General features: G+C 40.4%; 2 protein-coding genes across 2 annotated transcripts; both read left to right on the forward strand.

Moving 5' to 3' along the window:
- Positions 1 to 5,649: 5,649 nt before the first annotated feature.
- On the forward strand, positions 5,650 to 6,546 carry LOC148046776 (vomeronasal type-2 receptor 26-like). The gene has a single exon (XM_087714947.1). The coding sequence runs from the start codon at positions 5,650 to 5,652 to the stop codon at positions 6,544 to 6,546; it is 897 nt and encodes a 298-aa protein (XP_087571073.1).
- An 8,115-nt stretch (positions 6,547 to 14,661) lies between these two features.
- Positions 14,662 to 21,305, forward strand: LOC148046777 (vomeronasal type-2 receptor 26-like). Its single transcript, XM_087714204.1, has 5 exons — positions 14,662 to 14,946; positions 15,345 to 16,208; positions 17,039 to 17,266; positions 18,420 to 18,546; positions 20,407 to 21,305. Exons 1-5 carry the CDS (start codon positions 14,785 to 14,787, stop codon positions 21,303 to 21,305), a joined length of 2,280 nt encoding a protein of 759 aa, XP_087570330.1. The 5' UTR covers positions 14,662 to 14,784.
- The last annotated feature ends 2,621 nt before the right edge of the window (positions 21,306 to 23,926 follow it).

Raw genomic sequence — 23,926 nt, forward strand, 5'->3', positions numbered from 1 at the left:
CAGTATAATTTACTTTGTATTTGTCAGTGTTCTTTCAAATGTAAAATTTATTGAGTTTGTAATTCTTGTAAGCTTAACTGTATTTTAGAAAAAGCATGACCATTATTTGAGTATATTCCTCTACAAAGGCTTTAAGCAATAAATTAGATTATTTGAACCTTGGTATGTGCAGCTGTTTTTTTTCTCCTGCCTGATATTAATCTCCACTCCTTCAATTGTTTTCTGGGGAACAATGGGAAACATCAGAATGCCATATGATGTAAAAGCAGAAGCAGAAACAGCCCTGACCATGCAACAGTGGACGTTATGCTCCACAATTTATGCAATCTATTCCCTTTGACAATGTTCCAAATAATACAAAAGATGCAGAATTTGGTGCATCCAATATCTGTCAATTTCAAACCGAACCCGTAAGGAGCTATTTCTCATTTCTCAGTTGCCACATACTGTGGAGATGTGGGTTTGTGTGGGGAGGGGGGAGAAGTTGGAATGCATTGCCAGACAAAGCCCCAATCTTTCTCTTTGGAACCAAGGTAATCTCCATAGATGTCAGAATAAGAAGAAAGGGAGTACCTAAGTAACCCGCGAAATCATTTAATTGGACAATGTGACTGTAGACATCTTCATGGTCATGTGGCTGGCATGCCAAAATGCTTAAGGTGCACCGAATGCTGTTACCTTCCCACCAAAGGTGGTTCCTATTTTTTTACTTGTATTTTTACATGCTTTTGAACTGCTAGGTTGGCAGAACCTCGAACAAGTAACGGAAGCACACGTCATTACGCGATGCTAGGAATTCAAACCACCGAACTGCTGACCTTTCTGATCAACAAGCTCAGCCTCTTAGTTACTGAGCCACCTTGTCCTTTTAAGAACCTTACATAATTTCAAAAATGTATTTTCATTCTGCTTCAATTCATTTTTCCCTTCCCTTTTGTTAGGAATATAATCTAACTGTTTGGTTGGCAACATATAAATTATGTAACAATGCAGTACCTGTTTCTTTAAATCTTGCTGTAAATGTGATTGGTTGCTGTTTCCTCAATCGGCCATAGGATGGAGCCAGAATCACTGTTAGATGCTGATCTGATCTGAGTGTTTGGAAGCTGGCTGTTAGAAGTGCCATATAGTGATCAACGTGAGCTATTCTATGTTTTGCAACTGCTAGCAAACTTTGTGTACTGGACTGTTTGTATGATTATGGACTATGTTATTTGGATTATCCCTTAACTGAAAGACGTTGATGACTGACTGTCTTAACCATGTATGACTTGGATTGTTTGATGGACTCTGATACCTATATTTCCACTTAGTAAAAGCCTATTTTAAACTGCAGTGTCTATGTATGCTGGCTTGTTTGCTTTCACAGAATGGGGTCTGTTTAGCTTTTATGCAAAACATTCCACAATACCTCCACTTGGAAGATTTGTCAGAATTGTCAGACTCAGTCTCAATTTCTTTTTAATAAATTGATAGATCGAAAAGTGAATGTTTTTCTTCTCCATGGAGAATCCATCATAATCGTGTGGCTGAGAACTGTCATGTTTCTATGGGATCCTGAAAATAAAGAGAGTACATTATTTAGAAAGGTTTGGATCCTGATGAATTCAATTGATTTCATTCTGATGGGAATTCAAAGGAGTTGGGATTTCCAGTTGTTCCACAGGGCTCTTTCCTTTACCGTGCATTCCAGAGAAGTTTGTGGGTTCAAAGAATTTCTTCAAGTCATCAAACCTTCAACCCACAAAGATGGATTTCTCCAAGAGGTTTGGGAGCAATTGTTTGATTGTTCATTTTCAAAGGCAGAATTAGTTTTATCTACGATTAGTGAAACCTGTACTGGAGAAGGGAAGTTGGAGACTCTACCTGGTCCTCTGTTTGAGTTGCAGATGACTGGCCAAAGCTACAGTATCTACAATGCTGTTTATGCAGTGGCACATTCTTTGCATCAGGCAGTGAGATCAAAATCCCAAAGGAGAGATATTCAAAGGGTTGAATTGGCAAATCTGCTGCCTTGGCAGGTAACCTCAATCATTCACAATCTAATATAGCTTCTTTACCTTTGTCTATGGCTACAACTCAATAGAGAGACCGAGGCAACAAAGCTATTAGTTGTTTTTTTAAAAAAAATAAGAGGATGAACTTAAACCAAGTCTTTCCTAATATCTGTATAGTCAAGGGGATTTACTGTATGCATCAATTTTCATTGTATAAATACCTTTTAACCTCCACATAAAATTGGCATGTCTTGTGAATTTATCCAACCTGGTTCCAAGAAGAATTCAATTGCATTGTGCCTGAAGGCACTCTTTCTACTTTTTGTGCCCAAAAAACATTTCTGAAATGTAGACCTTTCACTTTTCTGATTAGTTTGTGAATAATTATTCTCACCAGAGTGCAGTGATTAGAAAGCAGTACTGCTGGCTACTTGTACTGGCTGCCGGTTGCCAGCAGTTTGGCAGTATGATGACCACCAACTCAAGGAAGATCATCCTTCCATCCTTCTGAGTTCAGTAAAATGAGGAGCCAGATCATTGGGGGCAATATACTGACTCTGTAGACCATTTATAGGGGGTTGCAAAGCACTGTAAAGCAGTATATAAGTCTAAGTGCTATTGTTATCCAAATGTATCCTCAGCCAGTTCTCTAATCTACTTCTCCTTGGCTCATGAACATTTCAGAGTTGGGATGCAAAGCACTCACTCTCTATCAATGTTCAAAGGAATGACCCAAATGTCAGCTGTGTCCTCCACCCTTTGTAACTACTGTATGTTTGAGAGAATCTCTTTGTCTCTATTTGTCTCTCTCATTCTCTCATTCTCAGGATGTCAAAAATCTTTGTACTAACAAAGAACAATGTAGGATGAGTTTAGATCTGGTCCAAGTTTGATTGTCTAGTTGTTTAAAAAGTGAATATAAATCATATCTGAATCAAGTTGTATCATATCAATACCATGGTTTGATTTTGATTTTTTAGCTGCTGTTGTTTCATCCCCCCCCCCTCAGAAATAACGTTAAATTAATACTAGATAAGACCTGTGTCTTTGATATTTGTTAGAGCAACAGGAAGAATGTCAAAGTGAAAATTAAATATATTGGCCACTTCTTCATTATTATTCTTCCAACTCTCTTTCATTCCCTTTCAAATAGCTCCATTCATTTCTTCAAGGCATTTCTTTTAACAATTCAGCCGGGGAGAAAATATTCCTGAATGAGAAAGGGGAAGCAACAGGTGGATTTGACATCACCAACTTGATCACTTTTCCAAATAGATCCTTTCAGAGAGTAAGAGTTGGAAAAATGGATCCTCATGTTCCCAAAGGGAAGGAATTATTCATTGATGAAGAGGTGATTGTCTGGCACCCAGCTTTTAACCAGGTGTGGATTCATTGAATCAACTATTCCTTGATGCGTTGTGATGCAATATTGAGCATAGTTTCTTTAGAAATCTAGTTTGTGATTTTTGAAATGGCATATTCTGTACAAATATCATCAAATTGACAAAATGACATTACGATTTAAAAGACAGTTATTAATATTCGGATTTGCATTTCCATTTCAAATCATAAGATACTATTCCCATAATATTGTAGTCACAGATATTTCTCTATTCACCCTGCCATTCTCCAAACGCGCCCTTTGCACATTCTTATAATGTCAACATTTTAATCGATAGTATAAATACGTGATGGCTCAGTGGTTAAAGACACTGAGCTTGTCAGCCAGATAGCCCACTTTGAGACCTGAGCACCATGCAATAGGGTGAGTTCCCTGTCCTGCCTCAGCTCCTTCCCACCTTGGAATTCAAAAGCATGTCAATGTGAGTAGATGTATAGGTACCACTTTGGTGGGAAAGTAACAGTGTTCCTGGTACCTTTGGCGAGCAGCCCTGCTGGTCATGTATTGATGGAAAATGTCTCTGGATAATGCTGGCTTCTTCAGCCAAGAAATGGAGTTGAGCATGGGCCCTAGAGCAGTAATGGTATCTTCTTTTCTTCACTATCAGTTCAGTAGCAGGAGCGCACATCTGGGCATGTGCAGGACATTTTGCACATGTGCAGAAGGGCTGTGATCTTTGTGGGTGGGTGGAGCTTTGCACAACGGCCACTACTGATTCACCTGTACCAGTGCGAACCAGCAGAATACCACCTCTCCCCTTGAGTCAAACACAACTGGACATGGACACCTTTACCTTATAAATACACCTGGAGTAACCATTTATGAATTCAACTATCCTTCCTCCCACCATAAAGGAGAACAATACAAATTGATTATAAATTCCCCTTTGCAAAATCTTTTCTGTTTATTACCAGGTTGTTCCATTTTCTCAGTGTAGTGACCATTGCTACCCTGGATACTGGAAGAAAATGTTGGAAGGAAAACAATTCTGTTGCTACGACTGTGTTCCTTGTCCAGAGGGGAAGATTTCAAATGAAAAGGGTAGGTTATACATTCCAGCAAGTGTTCATTAGATACCATGTTTTCTCCAAAATAAAACAGGGTCTTATTTTCTTTTGACCCCCAAAATAAGCGCTTGGCCTTATTTTCAGGGAGTCTTATTATTTTTGAGGTGCAGGAGGCCGTGAGTGTGGTCACCTCATGACTTCTGCTATGTTGCAATATTTTTGGAGAGGGCTTATTTTTGGGGAAGGGCATATTTTAGCACATGCGCTCAAAAGCTCGATTGGGCTTATTATCCAGGGAGGTCTTATTTTTGGGAAAACAGGGTAGACTTAAGCAAACTGTAATACACTATTTTAGTTGGACCCACAAGCAATTCCATCAATAGATACATTGACCTACAACCAACATACGAATCCCTTAGAATCCAAATCAACCACACAGCCAAACGGAGACAGCATGGACCTTCCAGCAACTCATGCCTTTCCCCCCACACTCCCACTCACCAGCAGTTCACTTCTGAAAGAGCCTGATCTGAGCTAAAATCCTTATCATAAGACCCATCACAAGACTCACAGATAACTCAAAACTGATTCATCACAAGACCTGTCAGAAGACCCTTAGTTGACACACCCATCATACCTAAGCCATTATAAACAGAACACTGTCATCCCCTAAAATCAGCTGAAGATGTTACGTAGCCTGGTAACGAAACAATACAATACAATAGTAGAGTTGGAAGGGACCTTGAAGGTCTTACAGTCCAACCCCCTGCCTAGGCAGGAAACCCTATACCACTTGCACACCAACCCACCAGCTGGGAGACTGAACCTCCCACTACTTTAGTGTAGCAAATAGTTTTGCGACTTCTTCAAGGTGAATATTCATTTCTATAATTGTGAATCACAATCTGTTCTTTGGAATATAAAGAGCGGAACTCATACCCCGCCCCCCACAGATTTCTTCTCTGTGTTTTGGAAAAATTGGAAAAGACAAAATGGTCTAAATTTTAATAAATTTGAATAAGACAGGAATGCATTTCATAGAATAATAGCTCTTCCCATTGTGCTTCTTTTATGCTGATCTCAGATGACACAATGATGGAAAAACTGCATTTCCATAGAAACATGATCCAACTGGTAGCCAATAGGAAAAAAAACTTGAGAGGGATATGGTTGGTACCCATAAAGAATATTATTTTCAATAATATGGAATGTATTAAAAAATGACTTGACTTTTCTTTTAGATATGGATGACTGTTTTCAATGTTCAGAAGATCAATATCAAAATGAAGAAAAGAATGGATGTATCACGAAACTGCTGGTCTTCCTAACTTTTGAAGAAACTTTAGGAATTGCCTTATCCTCAGCAGTTCTTTGTTTCTTCTTCTTGACCTCTTGGGTACTTGGAACTTTTATTAAGCACAGGGATACTCCCATTGTGAGAGCCAACAATCGGTCCCTCACCTACACCCTGCTTGGCGCGCTTCAACTCTGTTTCCTCTCCTCTTTGCTCTTCCTAAGTCAACCTGGCAAAGTGACCTGCCTTCTCAGGCAACCAACTTTTGGCATCACCTTCTCAGTGGCAATTTCTTGTGTACTGGCCAAAACCATCACTGTGGTTGTGGCCTTCATGGCCACTAAACCTGGATCTCAGATGAGGAAATGGGTGGGGAAAAAGTTGGCCTTTTCTATTGTCCTCTCATGCTCTCTCTTACAAGTATTTCTTTGTATTCTTTGGTTGTTGACATCTCTCCCATTTCCTGAGTTGGACATGCACTCAGAGCTCGAGGAAATGATTTTACAATGCAATGAGGGGTCAGCTTTCTTCTTCTACTGTGTCTTGGGCTACATGGGTATCTTGGCCATTGCCAGCTTCATTGTGGCTTTCCTTGCCCGTAAATTACCTGACAGCTTTAACGAAGCCAAGTTCATCACCTTCAGCATGTTGGCCTTTTGCAGTGTGTGGATTTCCTTCTTTCCAGCCTATCTGAGCACAAAAGGAAAAGCCATGGTAGCTGTGGAGGTCTTCTCCATCTTGGCCTCCAGCGCTGCATTACTGGGATGTATATTCCTCCCAAAATGCTACATCATTGCTTTGCGGCCTGACCTCAACCACAGGGAGCAACTCAAAAAGAGAAATTAAGACTTTGTGTAATATTTCTGGCTTTGACAAATTGCTGAAGAAAAAAAAGAGGAAGATTGTTTGCTATCTATAGGAGACATATTGAAGTCATTACTTCTGACAACAGATGATTATTGGAGAAATTATCCTGATCACTAAGATTTATTATAGTTGCCAAATGGGAAAGAAATGCTCATGTTGTGGCATTTGTAATCATTCTCCAAGATTTTTTAATTAAACAACTTCTGTCTCAAATTAAACACCTTCTGAAAGTGTTGTTAAGGATGTAATCTTAATCTTGGGTTATATATATATATGATAAGGATAGGAGCCTGTGGCCTAATGCCTAAGAAGTTTGCCTAGTATGTAATATAGCCCAGGTTCAAATCCCAGTAAGGGTATGTCTAGCTGATGAGAGCTAAATAGCTTGAAATAGATCTATACGAGATCTATATGAGCCGAGGTGGCGCAGTGGTTAGGGTGCAGTACTGCAGGCCACTTCAGCTGACTGTTATCTGCAGTTCAGCGGTTCAAATCTCACCGGCTCAAGGTTGACTCAGCCTTCCATCCTTCCGAGGTGGGTAAAATGAGGACCTGGATTGTTGGGGGCAATATGCTGACTCTGTAAATCGCTTAGATAGGGCTGAAAGCCCTATGAAGCGGTATATAAGTCTAACTGCTATTGCTATTGCTATACAAGTCTCCCTTTATTTATTTATCAGCACAAATACAAAAAAAAAAAAGTAACAAAAAGGCAACTGTAAAAATATTGGGTTTCTGTCTGGATGGTCTCTTGTGACGAGCCGAAGGACAGAGTATGGAAGTAGTGATCTTCCTCCCACATTTGGGCATACCGGGGGTTGTAAAAATCTAATAGATAAAAATCTTATATATATATATATATACATACATACATACATACATACATACATACATACATACATACACACACACACACACATACAGACATACATGTGTGTCTGTGTGTATCTCTATCTCTATCTATCTATCTATCTATCTATCTATCTATCTATCTATCTATCTATACACACACAAACACACATACACATACATACATGAATACATACACATAGTGTATCTGTCACTTTAAATGCTCAAGTGAGATGCGATTGGATGCTGTTGCTTTAATCAGCCATAAGAGGGAGTAGGAACGACTACTGGTTATTCCTGTATGTTCTCCGTGCTTGTTATTGGAGTTGAATACTGTATATTGGATGGTGGCTACTCTTTATGTTAGTTACCTGTCTACATGGTGAATTGTGAGTTGAGCATCTGTAAACCAATGTGTTGTATCATAGACTGTGTATATAATTCAAGATTGCTTATCGCTTGTTTTGGAGAATGTTTATCCTACTTTATTTTTGTTAAGTAAAGTTATCCTTGTTTTAAATTCGGCAGCTGTGATTGGTAGTGTGACTATTCAGCGGCACATTCCTTGCTACCTTCTGCTACTCAACTCTAGTCTCCAAAAGGAGATCTACTTAATAGGTGTCAATCATAGCTCTAGTTCATTTTCATTTTCAGCAGCAGGTAATTTATATTGGGACTCTAGAGATATAAATAAAATGTGTTTGCATGTGCTTGTGTTTTTGTGTGTGTTGACGTCTATAAACCTGTGAAGAAAATTAATCTCTATCTCATAAACGAGAGCAAGGAAACAGTAAAAAGCATTTATTTAAGATACGCTTCTGCCACAGGTCCTCAACTCACGACAGACAGTCCGGCAACCAAAGGTCCACGCCATTGATTAAGATGTGCCTGTCTGGAAGCGGACTTTTTAGACTGTTGCCATTGGCCGGTTTGCTTGACAGCTCTGGTATAAGTAGCTGTCAAACAGAGCGGGATGCTGTTGCTTGCTGTTCTGTTCTAATAAAGTTGTTAAAGTTATCTCAACGAGTCCGACACCTCTCTTTTGGTCCAGTTTTCAATAAGTATAGTATGGTATGGTATGGTATGGTAAGGTATGGTATGGTATGCTATGGTATGGTATGCTATGGTATGATATAGTATAGTGTTCTGGCCCCCCTCCATCCGGTAATGAATGCAGACACAGGCTTAGATGTTTGCCACTCTTTATTCACAGCAAATATAATCTTGTTGGCTGAAAGCCCAGACACGACTCACTGGCAAGACGTTGGCAGCAACCCAGACTCCAACAGACAGGGGAACAGAAAGGCAGACCAGATAAGGAGTTCTCCAGATTATTATGAATGGTTGTGTCTTGCAAAAGGACTCCTCCCAAAGTCTCTTCTTATATACCCTCTTGGGAGGGGCCAAGCCACAACCACCTGGACTTGATTATCTCTTATGAGTCTGTCTCCATAACTGCTGCCTCCGTTTCTCCAGTCTTCATGGCCTGGCACGGGATAAAATACCATCAATAGGCGGACGATACACAGTTGTATCTGTCCGCCCCGTGCCAACTCAATGAAGCGGTGGACGTGATGAACCGGGGTCTTGAGGCCATTAAGAATGGATGAGAGCTAACAAACTGGTACTCAACCCAGACAAGACCGAGTGGCTGTTGTGTTTCCCTCCCAATAATTTGGCCAATGTTCCATCACTCAGGCTGGGGGGTCAAATTTTACACCCCTCAGACAGGGTTCACAACTTGGGAGTCATCCTGGACCCACAGCTGACTTTCGACCATCATTTGTCAGCTGTGACCAGGGGGGCATTTGCCCAGGTTCGCCTGGTGCGCCACTTGCGGCCCTACCTGAATCGGGAGGCCCTCACAACAGTCACTCGAGCCCTTGTGATCTCTAGGCTGGAATACTGTAATGTGCTCTACATGGGGCTGCCCTTGAAGAGCATCCGGCGACTACAGCTAGTCCAGAATGCGGCCGCGCGAGTGATCATGGGCGCACCGCGGTTCGCCCACATAACACCTATCCTCCGCGAGCTGCACTGGCTACCTGTTGATCTCCGGGTGCGCTTCAGGGTGCTACTTACCATCCATAAAGCCCTCCATGGTAGTGGATCTGAATACTTGAGAGACCGACTTCTGCTGATTACCTCCCTCCGTCCCATCAGATCGCACAGATTGGGCGTCCTCCGAATTCCAGCCGCCAGTCAGTGCTGACTGGCGACCACGCGGAGGAGAGCCTTCTCAGTAGCAGCTCCGACCCTTTGGAACGATCTCCCCGTGGAGATTCGTACCCTCACCACCGTCCAGACCTTCCGCACAGCCCTTAAGACCTGGCTATCCCGTCAGGCCTGGGGATAAGATTTTAATCCGCCCCGCCCGAATGCTGAATGAATGTTGTGTTTTACTGTTTTGTTTTATTTTATTCACATTTATGTTTTGTCTTGCACTCCCCCCTACGAGTTGTAAGCCGCCCTGAGTCCCCTCAGGGAAAAGGGCGGCCTATAAATGCCAAATAAAACTCTAAAAAACACTCTAAAAAACTCTGGCATCAGGGACAAACTCCCTTTGATCTTCCCCACTGCTCCATGCCTCAGGCGCCTCCTGGTGGCCAACCAGCCTCTCTGGTCCCTGCTCTGAGTTGGAACCCTGCCCAGGGTCCACCACATCTTCCATAGCAGACTCATAGGGGTTCTTGCTTTTGGAGTCCATCAGCAGCTCCAACAGCTCCTGCTGGGCCATAACAGTATAGTATAGTATAACCTTTATTGTCATTGTACATCATATATACTACAAAATTGGTTGTTTTATCTTTATTTTTAAGAATATTATGTGGGTCCTCTATGAGCTCTCATTCAAATGTGTGATAAACCTGTTAATAAATAAAAACCTTGTCCAGGCATTTTCTATGAGTTAATACTACTTTGAATGTGCAAACGATTCTGATTTTAACGATCAGAAATTGGATTGCAATGGATATAAAGCCAAAGTTAGTTTCATGTCTAGGATGAAATCATAAGATACATACAAGGAACATTGTTGGAAGTTGGGAGGGACCTCAGAGGTCTTCTAGTCCAACCCCCCTGCTCAAGCAGGAAACTCTATATCATTTCAGACAAATGGTTTTATGTCATTTGATGTCAAAAGATTTAAGCACCCCTGTTCAGATGGAAGGTTATGATGACTCTTTAAATCAAAAGAAAGGAAGGAAGTAATAACTTGTACTTGAGATGCAGTTAAGGATTATATCTTTCATCGGATGTCACTTTTTATTCAACACGAATGGACTTTTGCATATAAATGGACCTAATTAAAATTTGACCCTTGCTCGTAACAAAAGATCAGGGATTGATCCAAAATAGAAGTCATATTTCCTTTCTCTTCTGCCACATATTAATTTGGGAGCAAATCATCTGAAACTTGAGAGACCGCCTCCTGCCGATTACCTCCTTGCGACCTATTAGATCGCACAGATTAGGCCTCCTCCGAGTTCCATCCGCCAGTCAGTGTCGACTGGCAACTACACGGAGGAGAGCCTTTTCAGTAGTAGCTCCGACCCTTTGGAACGATCTCCCCGTGGAGATTCGTACCCTCACCACCGTCCAGACCTTCCGCACAGCCCTCAAGACCTGGCTATCCCGTGAGGCCTGGGGATAAAGATCGTAATCCGTCCCCACCCGAATGATGAATGTTGTGTATTATTTTTACTTATGTATTGTTTGATGTCTTATTGTCTTGTACTCCCCTCCCTATATATTGTAAGCCGCCCTGAGTCCCCTCAGGGAAAAGGGCGGCCTATAAATAATAAAACCATAAACCATAAACTAAGTATAGCTCCACTCCCAAAAACACTGCACAAGGAACTGAAGTCTTGATTCTTCCTAGGGCTGTGATGGCGATTCTTCCTAGAGCTGTGGTGCTTATGAACAGAAATGATCTGTTTCCGGCTTCCGGAGGGCCTCCAGGGGGCCGAGGGAGGCTGTTTTCACCCTCCCCAAGCTTCAGGAAAGCCTATGGAGCCTGGGGAGGGTGAAAAACAGGCCCAATAGACCTAGTTCATTTCTGAACTTCCAGTAGGCCCATTGGGCCCATTTTTCACCCTCCCCAGGCTCTGGAGGCTTTCCTGGAGCCTGGGGAGGGCAAAAACAGCCTCCCCCGCCCCCCCAAGGGAAATACTAAGTTCAACTTGGAGGCGAGCAGTGCGGCGCCCTTAGGGGGAAGTGTTGCAGGTGGCTGTGCATGCATGCACATGTGGGGGAATGCTTTGCATAATGGGTGCCTGCACATGCGTGGGCTATCGCATGCTCGCACATGCATTTTGGGCACCCAACAACAAAAAGCCATCACTGTCCTTTGAACTTTTGTGCAAGTGTGTTCTGAATCGGAAACTGTAGCAATAGCAATAGCACATAGATTTATATACCACTTTGCAGTGTTTTAAAGCCCTCTCTAAGCTGTTTACAGAGTCAGCATATTTCCCCCCAACAATCTGGGCCCTCATTTTACCGACCTCAGAAGGATGAAAGGCTGAGTCAACTTGAGCCTGGTGAGATTCGAACTGCGAAATTGCAGGCAGCCGGAAGCAAGCAGTGGTGGGATTCACGTAATTTACCACCTGACTCTCTGCCCTAATGATTTTTTCTAATAACCAGTTTACCAAACTGCTCAGAAAGTATAGAACTTGGAACAGAACAACTATGAGTTCTCTCTCTCTCTCTCTCTCTCTCTCTCTCTCTCTCTCTCTCTCTCTCTCTCTCTCTCTCTCTCTCTCTCTCTCTCTCTGTGTGTGTGTGTGTGTGTGTATGTGAATTCCCCAATATTAAAAAGCACATATGAGATAAATATAAAACATGTTTTAGTTTTACATTTTTGAAGTATTAGTTTTATATTTTTCAAATATCCTTGTCCACTCTTATTTCTTCTTCTCCCCCTCCCTTTTTTTGGGGAGGGGGGAAGTGTGAACGATTGTCTATTTCACTTTCACATTTATCTAGTTTCCAAAGGATTTTCAAATCAAAGACCAGTTAATCTGTACCAGACAGTTGATGTTTGACCATTTCATCCAACATTTTGCAAAGTAATAGATTCCTGATCCATTAATTAAAATTAAATCTTTCTCCTCATTTCTAGAATGAGAGCAATGTTGTAGCTTCCAGCTTCCCAATTCCATTTCTCCACTATTTTCAAAACAGGTTAATCATCAGTCACTTATCATGTCACTCCAAAGAAGCAAAGTTGTTGATCAGACATGTAAAGAAAAAAAATGCCAGGTTCCATGGCAATTATGAATGACTGCAATCATTCCATTATTCTAGAAGGCCACAATATCTAAAGTTCTGCACAGAAGGGAATAGAAATTCAAAAAGAATCTATATAAATATTTCAAGAGCCACATGGAGGAAGGAAGGAAGGAAGTGGCAATGCTGACTCTGTGCGATTCATTTCCACCAAGTTCTCTTCCTTCTTTTTTATCTGCCAGAAGTTCTCCTTGAAGATAGTCTCAGACATTTTCTCCATACAGAGAGAAGAATCATAAAATCAATCCTCCTGGTGTCCGGATGCACAAAGCATTTACTCTCAGCTGCCCTGCGAGTGATGCTTTCCCTGTTCCACATGAGTGGTATCAACCTGGTGACCTCCTCATCGGTGGGATGATGTCTCATTTGATTTACCATTTCTATCAAACTCTATTCAAACAACATCCTTTTGTCAACCTTTATGATTCACCAATGTAAATATTTTCCTTTGAATCACCTGACTTATGCCCACAATAGCAAAGAATCGTTTATATGACTGTTTGTATAGAGTTTTTCATGGACATGTAAGAATTCTTTGTGTTTTGAAAGTGGTGACAGAAGAGGGAACGTTATTTGTGTTTGTTTCATTAGCAACATTCTGGTGTCAAGCATATTTGATTGCATGGGAATTATCAAAAATAAGAAGGCTACAAAATTCAGCTCTGCCACATTTCACGTGACAAAAATAAAGGTGCTTTTTCAAAAGGCAACTGGATATTCTTGGTTTTTGCTTTGAAAAGATTTTGCTTCTCTTCCAAGAAGCTTCTTTTTCTGGTTCAGTTCTGGTTTAGTTCTGGAAGCTTCTTGGATGACAAGCGAACTCTTTTCAAAGAAAAAAAATCCTCAAGAAAGTCCAGTTGTCTTTTGGAAATGCACTTTTGTGACAGTCATGACATGGATGACTGAGAATCTCCATAGACATAAATATTGGAACTTAGTTAAATCTATTGGCATTCTATTTTACTGAACAGGTAAGGAATGGTAGGATAGAGTAAAGGTGTTTTGGTATCTCTACCTGCTGCAGCCTCTAGTGGACCTTACATAATGATTCTGGGGGAGCTAAGAATTATGAAATTCCTTCAGAACTGGAAAGATTCAGATGAGCAAGATGTATGAGTTTAGAGAGAATTTCACCCTTAATCTATAGTTCATTCTAATTCTAGTTCCTAGAAAACTGAGAGAAATGGGATTATTCTTATAAAAGAAAGGAAGCGGAGTGATTCCATATTTACATTTTTCATAACCCTAGAAGCACATCTGTAAGACATTAAGATAAGAGATTATGTAAAGGGTTCATTTTTGGGGAAAAAAGGGCTATTCAATGCCAGGTCAGCCTGACATTACTGGAAACTGCCATGGCACTGTCAGGAAGCTGCCATGATGAGATTGATTGCCTTGTTATGGGGAAAATGACAGGGGATTTGTGATCTGAGTAGCCAGAAAGTTTATATAACACAATTAAGGATAGTGAACTGTTACTCCAAATGTATTTTAGCCATGTATTCGGACCTATCCGACATTTACTTTCTGTCTTCCATGATTGAGAATCCTTTTGCAAAAGACTATATACAAATATATTTTAAATAAATATGCTTTTTATTGTTCATGGTCTCCTTGTGCTGAAATGACAGGTTATTTTTTCTCACAAAAACTAAATCCATTGAGAAAACAACAAGCCATGGCATTCTAGTTTAAACTCAACACTGAAGTTACAATTTCAGAAATTAACATAGTATATGTCTTATGCTGATTAATTTTCTGGAAAAAATATTAAAGGAAATAAATTGTGTACAAAGTATATTTGGGCTGATTAGAAAAGTAATTAATACTTCACTCAGAAACAGGTTTTGCAGTAGTCAGATATACAATGACCATCCTAATATTATTTGCAAAATTATGAATTATTATTATTTTGAAAAGATGTGCTCTGCTCAATCTATTTTCAGTGTAACAACCAAATTCTACCAACATGTCCTTGCCTTGGTCTTTGCTGTGAAGGAGATTAATGAGGACCCCCAGATCTTATCCAACATCACTTTTGGGTTCCACATCTATGACAGTTATCTCAATGCAAGGATGACCTATCGCACCACTCTGGACCTGCTTTTCAAATCCCATGAATTTGTCCCTAATTACAAATGTGATAGACAGAAGAATCTCATTGCCATCATTGGAGCGTTAGGTTCTGATACATCATCTAATATAGCTGAAGTTGTAAGTTTCTTCAAGATTCCACAGGTAAGTATGGAGGAGATGAGCAGAAAAATTATGCACTTTGTTGTTATGACATACTTACTGAGAATCAGATATTAGATTTGCAGTAAGACATTCTGCAGACCTTAAGGTATAATACGTAGGACTATTTTATGAAGCTACAAAGCCAATCATAGAAGTGGGTATCTAGAGTCATTCCATACCAAAGGGTAGATTTGAATGTAAGACACCCTGGCCCTGTTCAAACAAATGAACTATTGTAATGTGCTTGAAATAATTCATAGGAATTCCATTCAATATTAATTTTCCTATAGAAATAGAGGAAAAATTCCTTCTTTGGGTATTTTTTACAAGAAAACTAGATCCAGACAGATTGGATTTGAGCTAACAACTCAACAGAATATTACTCTGCTTTCTTTCAGCTGTCATACGGCTCATTAGCCCAGGAAGAGTTTCAGACGACCAAGCGACCTTCACTTTATTTCATGGTCCCAAAAGAGGACCATCAATATGTTGGAATTATCCAACTGCTTCTTCATTTCAGGTGGACATGGATTGGGATTTTTACTATGGATAACAACAATGGAGAACGTTTCTTACAGAAAATGCAGCCCTTACTTTCCCAGAACGGTATCTGCTCATCATTTATAGAAAGGCTTTCAGAACATATCCACATAGAAAACTTTGAAGAATCTTATCTCACAATCAAAAGTATTTTCATTAGTTTGAGGAATAGCAACAGCACCACATTTCTCATCTATGGAGAATCAGGGACAATTATGTGGCTGAGAGCTCTCATGTTTCTAGCAGATCCTGCAAACAAGCAAATGGCATTATATAGAAAGGTGTGGATCATGACTGCACAGATTGATTTTGTGGTCTCTGGCTTTCAAATCAGTTGGGATCTCCAGATGTTCCATGGGGCTATTTCCTTCAGTGTTCATTCAAGAGCAGTTGTAGGTTTCAAAGAGTTTCTTCAGACCATCAAACCTCATTCAGGCTGCAGAGATGGGTTTCTGCAGGATGTTTGGGAACAAGCCTTTGATTGTTCATTCTCAAAATCAGAATTACAAGAAATGTCCACTAGGCAGTGCCCAGGAGAGAAGAAACTGGGGGATCTTCCTGCCCCTGTGTTTGAAATGGAAATGACTGGCCAAAGCTACAGCATCTACAATGCTGTTTATGCTGTGGCTCATGCTTTGCAGTCTCTACACAAGCTGAGGTTCAATAAGAAAAAAACAATGATGGTTAAAAAAACTGACCTTCCACCTCTGCAGCCTTGGCAGGTATTCTTTCTGCACTGGACACTTCTTTGATCTGAATGATAAGTGAGATTCATGCTTTTTAAGGAAGCCTGGGTTAAAACAGTTTCAGTTCTCAGTGTTGTCATGGGGACAGAATCGCGGGGGGAGTGCATTAGATGCATATTGTCAGCTGCAGTCGGATCTCAGATTACTGCAGAGGGTGTGGGAGGGATGCATCTTATAGGGTACTGTGATTAATGACCCAGACTGAGGAGACAGGGGTAAAATTTAGAGATAAATCAAACAAAGCACAGGCTTGACTGGGAACAGAACGTGTCTAATGGCGCTCCTAATAAATGACTGGTTTTGTATTGAAAACCTGACTCGATATTTATGAATCAATTAGGGAATTTTTAGGAAATCTGACAAACAGTTTGTAAGAAAAAAAAATGGAATACAATGAACAAATATGGCCCATGATGAAGCATTAATCAAATTGACAAAATTATCTTAATTATATAACAGTCAGGTTTCCTTTTAACTCAATAAGCAATTTGATCTAGAATTATCTTTTGAACCGATGGCAGAAAGTCTTAATATTTTCTGCTTATAAAGTCCAGTTAGTTATGAACATCAAGAAACTACTCTATTGTTAAGTAACACAGTTAAAGTAACATGGCTTCCCCATTGACTTTGCTTGTCAGGAGGTGGCAAAGATCGTAAATGTGAAAACAGGTCATAAAGTGAAAAAAGGTCATAAATCACTTTCTTCAGTGCCATCGTAACTTCAGTCACTTGGCAAGCTGTTGTAAACAGAGGGCTACCTGTATTATCCTTCCTATCCCCCTTTTTTTTCATTCTCTTTCGCATAGCTCCATCCATTTCTACATGGCATTTCTTTTAACAAATCAGTGGGAGAAAAGGTTTCCCTGAATGAAAAAGGGGAACTAATGGGTGGATTTGATATCATCAACCTCATCACATTTCCCAATCGGTCTTTTCAAAGAGTGAGAGTCGGAGTCATGGATCCAAGCTCTCCATCAGGCAAAGAATTATTAATTGATGAAAATCTGATTGTCTGGCACCTAGCTTTTAATCAGGTATGAACTCATTTGATGGACTGTAACTTGACATATCTTGATCCCAAATAGAGATCTCGGTCTCTGAAACCATACTTAGACTCTTTAAAAATCTAATTTCAATGTTCGTGTTGTGGCCCGCCAGCAGCCAGCAGAGCTGGGAGCAGAGTCAGAAAGTGAGGTGGTTGAGGAGGAACATGGGCCAGAGGAAAGCTCAGATGAGGGCTCTGTGTTGGAGGCAGAGAGGGAACTAGACAGCAGTGAGGCAGAAGAACAGCTGGAGCCTGTTCCCAATGTGTGCATGCGCAGACCTGCCAGAAGACAAGAACAACTAAGAAATCAGAGTCGACTTGGGAATAACGCCATACCTTGGAGGTGATTGGCCCCTCCCAGAGGAAACAAAAGAGGAGTGAACAGGGAGGAGGAGGCTTTTGCAGGAAATAATTTGTTCCTTCAGTCGTTTCAAGAGGGGTAAATTCTGTTTGTGACTGTAGGAGACTCTGTGTCAAGTTTTGCCTTGCCCTGTTTTTGTAAACTAGTTATCTGGCAGCTCTCCAAGCGAGATAATGTTCCTGTTCATAAATATAACTCTGAAACACTGTTTGCCAAGCCTTGCTGGAATTCACAATTGTGTAAATAAAAGAAGTTTTGCCGGGACCAAGACTTTACTTCATGTTTTTTTTAAGGAAGCCTGGATCAGAACAGTTTGCAAGAAAAAATGGAATACAATGGCCCACGATCAAGCATTAATCAAATAGACAAAATGATCTTGCAATGTAAAAGTCAGGTTTTGTTTTTGGTTGCAATTATCTTTCAAATGATGGGCATTGCCTTATTTCTATAGCATTGTCATCTCGTATATTAATCCACTCACCTTGCCTTTTTCCACCAGGCCCTTTAGCTCATCATTGTAATTTCAACAACTTTTAATGTATAGTATAAATCCACTAAATAATATTCAGTAGCCCTCTGGGAAGTAAATAATTCTTTACCCCAATTAAAGAGATTGATTAATAACTCATTAATAAAGGTGTCCCAGGATAATGTTGAAGAATCTACTCTGAGTTGGTCACTGGTCAATCTTTGGTTCCAGTTACTGAATCAGATTGGATTCTGCAAGATTATTTTTTTTAAAAAAAATCCTTTGCAAAAAACATTTTATGTTTATTCCCAGGTTATTCCAATTTCTCTGTGTAATGACCATTGCTCTCCTGGATACTGGAAGAAGGAAACTGAAGGAAAACAATTCTGTTGCTATGATTGTATTCCATGTCCAGAAGGGAAGATTTCAAATCAAAAGGGTAGGTTAGACATTCCAGCAAGTTTTCATGGGTTGATTTGAATTGAATTGAATTTTGAATTTTATTATTTGTATGCCGCCCTTCTCCGGGAGTTGTTCGCCGCCTCTTCTCAGGGCGGCGAACAACTCAAAAGGGGAAAAGGGGAACATAGAAAGATTTATCAAAGATTGATTTAAGCGAACGAAAAGGAGCAGTGGAACAATGGTTAATGATGCTGGAAAAGGTCATTAAGTTCCAATGGTTTGACTCCTAGTACTGAGTAGTGTGGTCAGCGCCCGTCACTCGTCTCAGCTTCTGCCGATCTAGCAGTTCAAACGTATGTTATATGCAAGTAGATATATAGGTACCACTTTGGTGGGAAAATGAGTAGGCATTTAATGTGGATGGTTAGAATCCTGCTGGCCCTGCACTTCCCATTTATGATGCTCATTTGTGAGGCAGCTCTGGTGGAGGGATAGGACTACATTTTGATGCTACAGGAAAGGCAGAGCTGGTGCAGAGCTAGCTTGTCCCCTTTCAAGACATTTTGCTTCTCATCCAAGAAGCTTCTTCAACTCTGATCGGATGGTGGGGAATGAAAGGATTTATATTTCTTGCAGATAGCTGGTCATTTGCATTCTTTTTGAGAGTTGTTGTGGCCATTTGGAAATTTGTCTGTGTCCTCAGGGTCACCTGATTAATAGAAATGGTATTGAGCCTTCTTGGAGCTGCTGAAAGGACTGTGTTGTGGAACTATTCTTTCTGCAACTGTGTTCCTTTCTGCCCTGTGTCCCTTCACTGTTGAAGACAAGTACAGATTGTTGGGGATGAGTTCAGTTTTTCAAACTGAAGGTTCCTGTAGTCTGCAATTATTTTTTGCTGGAAATCCATTCATACTCCCAACCATTTGAAAGGTGCTCATCCCAAACTGCATAGCTAAATGTCAATAGATGTTATCAGTCATCCAGGTCATGGTTGTCCCAAAGGTGATTTTTAATGATCAGCTGTCTGCAAAGAATAGAACTCCTTCCATTTCCCGCTATGCAGTTAGAGCTGGGTGATTGAGACTCTTCATAGATAACAGAGCTAGAAGTTTTAGGCAGCCAAAGTAGTAGTGTGTATTAACATTATAGTCTCCTGGCTAATGTAACATTACCATATACCCTGTTTTCCCAAAAATAAGACCTCCCCGGATAATAAGCCCAATCGGGCTTTTGAGTACATGCACTAATATAAGCTGTCTTCCAAAAATAATCCCTCCCCGAAAATATTGCAACACAGCAGTAGCCATGAGATGACAACACTCACTGCCTCTTGCACCTCACAAATAATAAGACCTCCCTGAATATAAGGCCAAACTCTTATTTTGAGGGTCAAAAGAAAATAAGACCCTGCCTTGTTTTCGGGGAAAGCATGGTGCTAAATAAATAAGTAAATTTAAGCAAACTGTAATACCCTACCTCAATGTCAAAATAAATAATACTTTTAGTTATCTGTAAATATTCATTTTTATAGCTGTGACTCACAATCTGTTGTTTAGGTCAATACTCTCTGTTACTAGAGATGTGCATATATCCTCACGGTTTTCTTGTCCATGTTTTGGAAAAAAATTGGGAAAGTCCAAATGGCCTCCATAGCAATACAATTTAAAATGATACAAAGGGTTGCATTTCAAAGAATATTCGCCCTTCCATTTCTGCTTGCTTTCTGCCAATCCTAAATTTTCCATTTGGGGAAAAACTGAATTTTCATAGAAAGATGATCCATTTGGAAACCAGTGGAAAGAACTCAAAGGAATAACAACTGGCACGCATTGAGAAAGTAATATGAATACTTTGGAATGTGTAGATGAAAAAAAAATATCCTTGATTTTCCTTCCAGATATGGAAGATTGCTTTGAATGTTCAGAAGATCATTATCCAAATAAAGAAAAGAAAGAATGTTTCCTGAAACTGCTGGTTTTTCTAACTTTTGAAGAAACCTTAGGAATTGGTTTGGCCTCAGCTGCTCTTTGTTTCTTCCTCTTGACATCTTGGATATTTGGAACTTTCATTAAGCACCAAGATACTCCCATTGTCAAAGCCAACAACCGGTCCCTCACCTACACCCTCCTTGTCTCTCTTCTGCTCTGTTTTCTCTCCTCTTTGCTCTTCCTCAGCCAGCCTGGAAAAGTGACCTGCCTTCTCCAGCAACCAACTTTTGGCATCACTTTCTCAGTGGCCATTTCTAGTGTACTGGCCAAAACCATCACTGTGGTTGTTGCTTTCATGGCCACTAAACCAGGATCTCAGATGAGGAAATGGGTGGGGAAAAGATTGGCTTTTTCTATTGTCCTTTCCTGCTCTTTTATGCAGGTATGTCTTTGTATTGTTTGGTTGTCGATATCTCCCCCATTCCCTGAGTTGGATATGCATTCACAGCCCCAAGAAATGATTTTACAATGCAATGAGGGGTCAGCCTTCTTCTTCTACTGTGTCTTGGGCTACATGGGTATCATGGCCTTTGCCAGCTTTATTGTGGCTTTCCTTGCCCGTAAATTACCTGACACCTTTAACGAAGCCAAGTTCATCACCTTCAGCATGTTGGTCTTTTGCAGTGTGTGGATCTCCTTCTTTCCAGCCTATCTGAGCACAAAAGGACAAGCCATGGTAGCTGTGGAGGTCTTCTCCATCTTGGCCTCCAGCGCTGCATTACTGGGATGCATATTCCTGCCCAAATGCTACATCATTGTTTTCCGGCCTGACCTCAACCACAGGGAGCAACTCACAAAGAGAAATTAATTTCTGACTCAGAAGAATTGCTGGAAAAAAAACTAGAATGACTATACCTATACGAAACATATAAGTGATAGGGGCAGAGGGGCATTTCTCTCAAATAAAGATTTGCGTAGGATGTTTATGATTATTGAGATTTATTATTTTTGCCCATTTCAAAATCTGTGCTCATGCTTCTTCATTTCCCCCATTTCCCAAGATTCTTTAATCTAATGATTTCTCCTTTTCATCACGTGCGTTGAACTTAATTTTGGTTATCTAAGTTTCTTATTCCCTGTTAGGATTTTTCACATATTGATGAACATCAAATGATGTCCGATGTTTGCAGAGACATTACATGAATTCCTAAAGCATTACATAAATACTGTAAGAAGTATATTTCCATTTTAAAAACATAAATTTATCAAAGTATCACTAACTTTGTATTAGTCAGTGTTCTTTCAAATGTGAAATTTATTGAGTTTGTAATTCTTGTTTCATCGTTCCAAGTATCATGCAGAATTAAATCAGAGTACAAGACAAAACGATCCTTAAACTCCCAATTTAATAAGTTAGACATCTTAGCACCTCTGTGGAATCCCAATTCTTGAGGTTACATCGGATTTCCACCCAGTTGAAAGTTCATGATCTTGTCCCATACCCAAAAATCCATCACATGGTCCAATCTTTTTCTTCCACGCTGGCGTCTCCACCCAGCTGGTTCCTGTCAGGTGCGGAGACAAAACATGACCTTGGGCTTCTAAAAAAGAATGACCACAACACCTTCCACAATTCTATTCCTTTCTATTCCCCCCTCCCAATTACTACATGAATGAAACAGCATAATGAAATAAGAGAGAGTGTGGCAGGCCAAAGATCCAAAAAGGCATATAACTGCAGGCCTAACATCTTGCAAGCTTAACTGCATTTTGGAAAAGGATGATCATTGTTTGAGTATATTCCTCTGCAAAGACTTTAAGCAATAAATTAGATTATTTGAACCTTGGTGTGTGGAGCTGTTTTGTTTCCTGTCTGATATTAATCTCCACTCTAAAATTGTTTTCTGGGGAACAATGGGAAACATTCCGCAAAGCCCTTAAAACTTGACTGTTCCGACAGGCCTGGGACTGATGAGTTCCCGTCCCCACTCGAATTTGTGTGCTTGTTGATTGTTTTTAAACTGTTGTAGTTGGTTGTCTGTTGTTTCCTCCTGTTTGTATCCCCCGCCTTACTTTGGTTTGTGAGCCGCCCTGAGTCCCTCTGGGAATAGGGCGGCATAGAAATCCAATAAATCCAATCCAAATCCAATCCAACATCAGAATGCCATATGATGTAAAAGCAGAAACAGAAACAGCAGCTGACCAAACAACAGTGGATGTTATGTTCCACAATTTATGAAATCTATTCCCTTTGACAATGTTCCAACTAATACAAAAGCTGCAGAATTTGGTGCATCCAATATCTCTCAATTTCAAACCGAACCTGGCAGGAGCCATTTCTCATTTCTCAGTTGCCACATAATATGGAGATGTTCCGGGGGGGGGGGGGAAGAATTTGGAATGCATTGCCAGGCAAAGCCCCAATCTTTCTCTTTGGAACCAAGGTCATCTCCATAGATGTCAGAATAAGAAGAATGGGAGTACTTAAGTAGCCCGCCAAATAATTTAATTGGAAAATGTGAGCAGTTAAACTTGGGGAGAGAACCATTTTCTATTTTACTTATGCAGAAACCCTGGGAAATATTTAGGAATATTGAGGAAGATTCCAACCTTGGAGTTCTGATTTGCTTGAGCTTATTAGGAGGAACCTGGAATGTATCCCTTGCACAGCTGGAAGCTCTAGTGCTACACTTATTGTGGTAGAGGAGTCACAGTTGCCATAAAGATGCTTTTTAAAAAAGCAACTGGACTGGGGTTTTTCTTTGAAGAAGACGAAATATTCTTCTCATAGAGGAAAATTAATTGGTTCTGGCAGGATGGTTGAACCATGAAGGGATGAGTTCTGACATGATGGAGAAATGGTTGGCAAGATCAAATTTTCTTTGAAGTCATCTGGTCTTAGCAGAATCCCTGAGAGTTCTTGCAAGGTTCAGTAGAGAACCTGTATTGATTTTAGATGGTTCTTCCTTCTCTCCTTTCCTCCCTTCCTTCGTTCCTCCCTCCCTTCCTCCTTGATAGCTGATAATTCACTCAACAGCCCTAATGAATCTCATAAAAATAATGTTTCCACAGCTTTCTCAGTTCCATCTGAATCTCTGAGTAAATTCTCAAAACTCATTATATATCAGCATCAATCACTTGGAAGTCGACCTTTTGAGCCCACAATCATACTTTGGGAAAGATATGGTATTACACAAAATGGCTTCCTTCCCCTGTTGGGATTCCTCTCTAAATTTTGCTTTTTCATTGGTACTTTAGCTCCGCATAAGATTAGTCACGTTTAGGGAACCAGGTGAAAATTTGGTCTTCCTGAAATTTTGCTCTTCCACGTGATACATGACTGGCTTCCTCATATGTTCCAGAATTGACTGCAACATGTCTATTTAACCAAGCCTTGGATGTACTACGAATCACCTTAATTTCTTTTCACAGAAGCACAGGCATTGCCTCTTTTTGAAATAGGGAATATTAAACTGAGGGACAGATAAA

Source organism: Thamnophis sirtalis, unplaced genomic scaffold, assembly GCF_051295495.1.
Source record: "Thamnophis sirtalis isolate CommonGarterSnake01/CBP01778 unplaced genomic scaffold, rThaSir2_p1.2 scaffold_4, whole genome shotgun sequence".
Lineage (NCBI taxonomy): Eukaryota > Metazoa > Chordata > Lepidosauria > Squamata > Natricidae > Thamnophis > Thamnophis sirtalis.

Excerpts from the sequence above, each read along its gene's own strand:
- LOC148046776 (XM_087714947.1), top strand. The coding sequence starts at position 5,650 with ATGGATGACTGTTTTCAATGTTCAGAAGATCAATATCAAAATGAAGAA.
- LOC148046777 (XM_087714204.1), top strand. The coding sequence starts at position 14,785 with ATGACCTATCGCACCACTCTGGACCTGCTTTTCAAATCCCATGAATTT. Across the intron at positions 16,209-17,038 it reads CACCTCTGCAGCCTTGGCAG|CTCCATCCATTTCTACATGG; the intron begins GTATTCTTTCTG and ends TCTTTCGCATAG. Across the intron at positions 18,547-20,406 it reads GAAGATTTCAAATCAAAAGG|ATATGGAAGATTGCTTTGAA; the intron begins GTAGGTTAGACA and ends TTTTCCTTCCAG.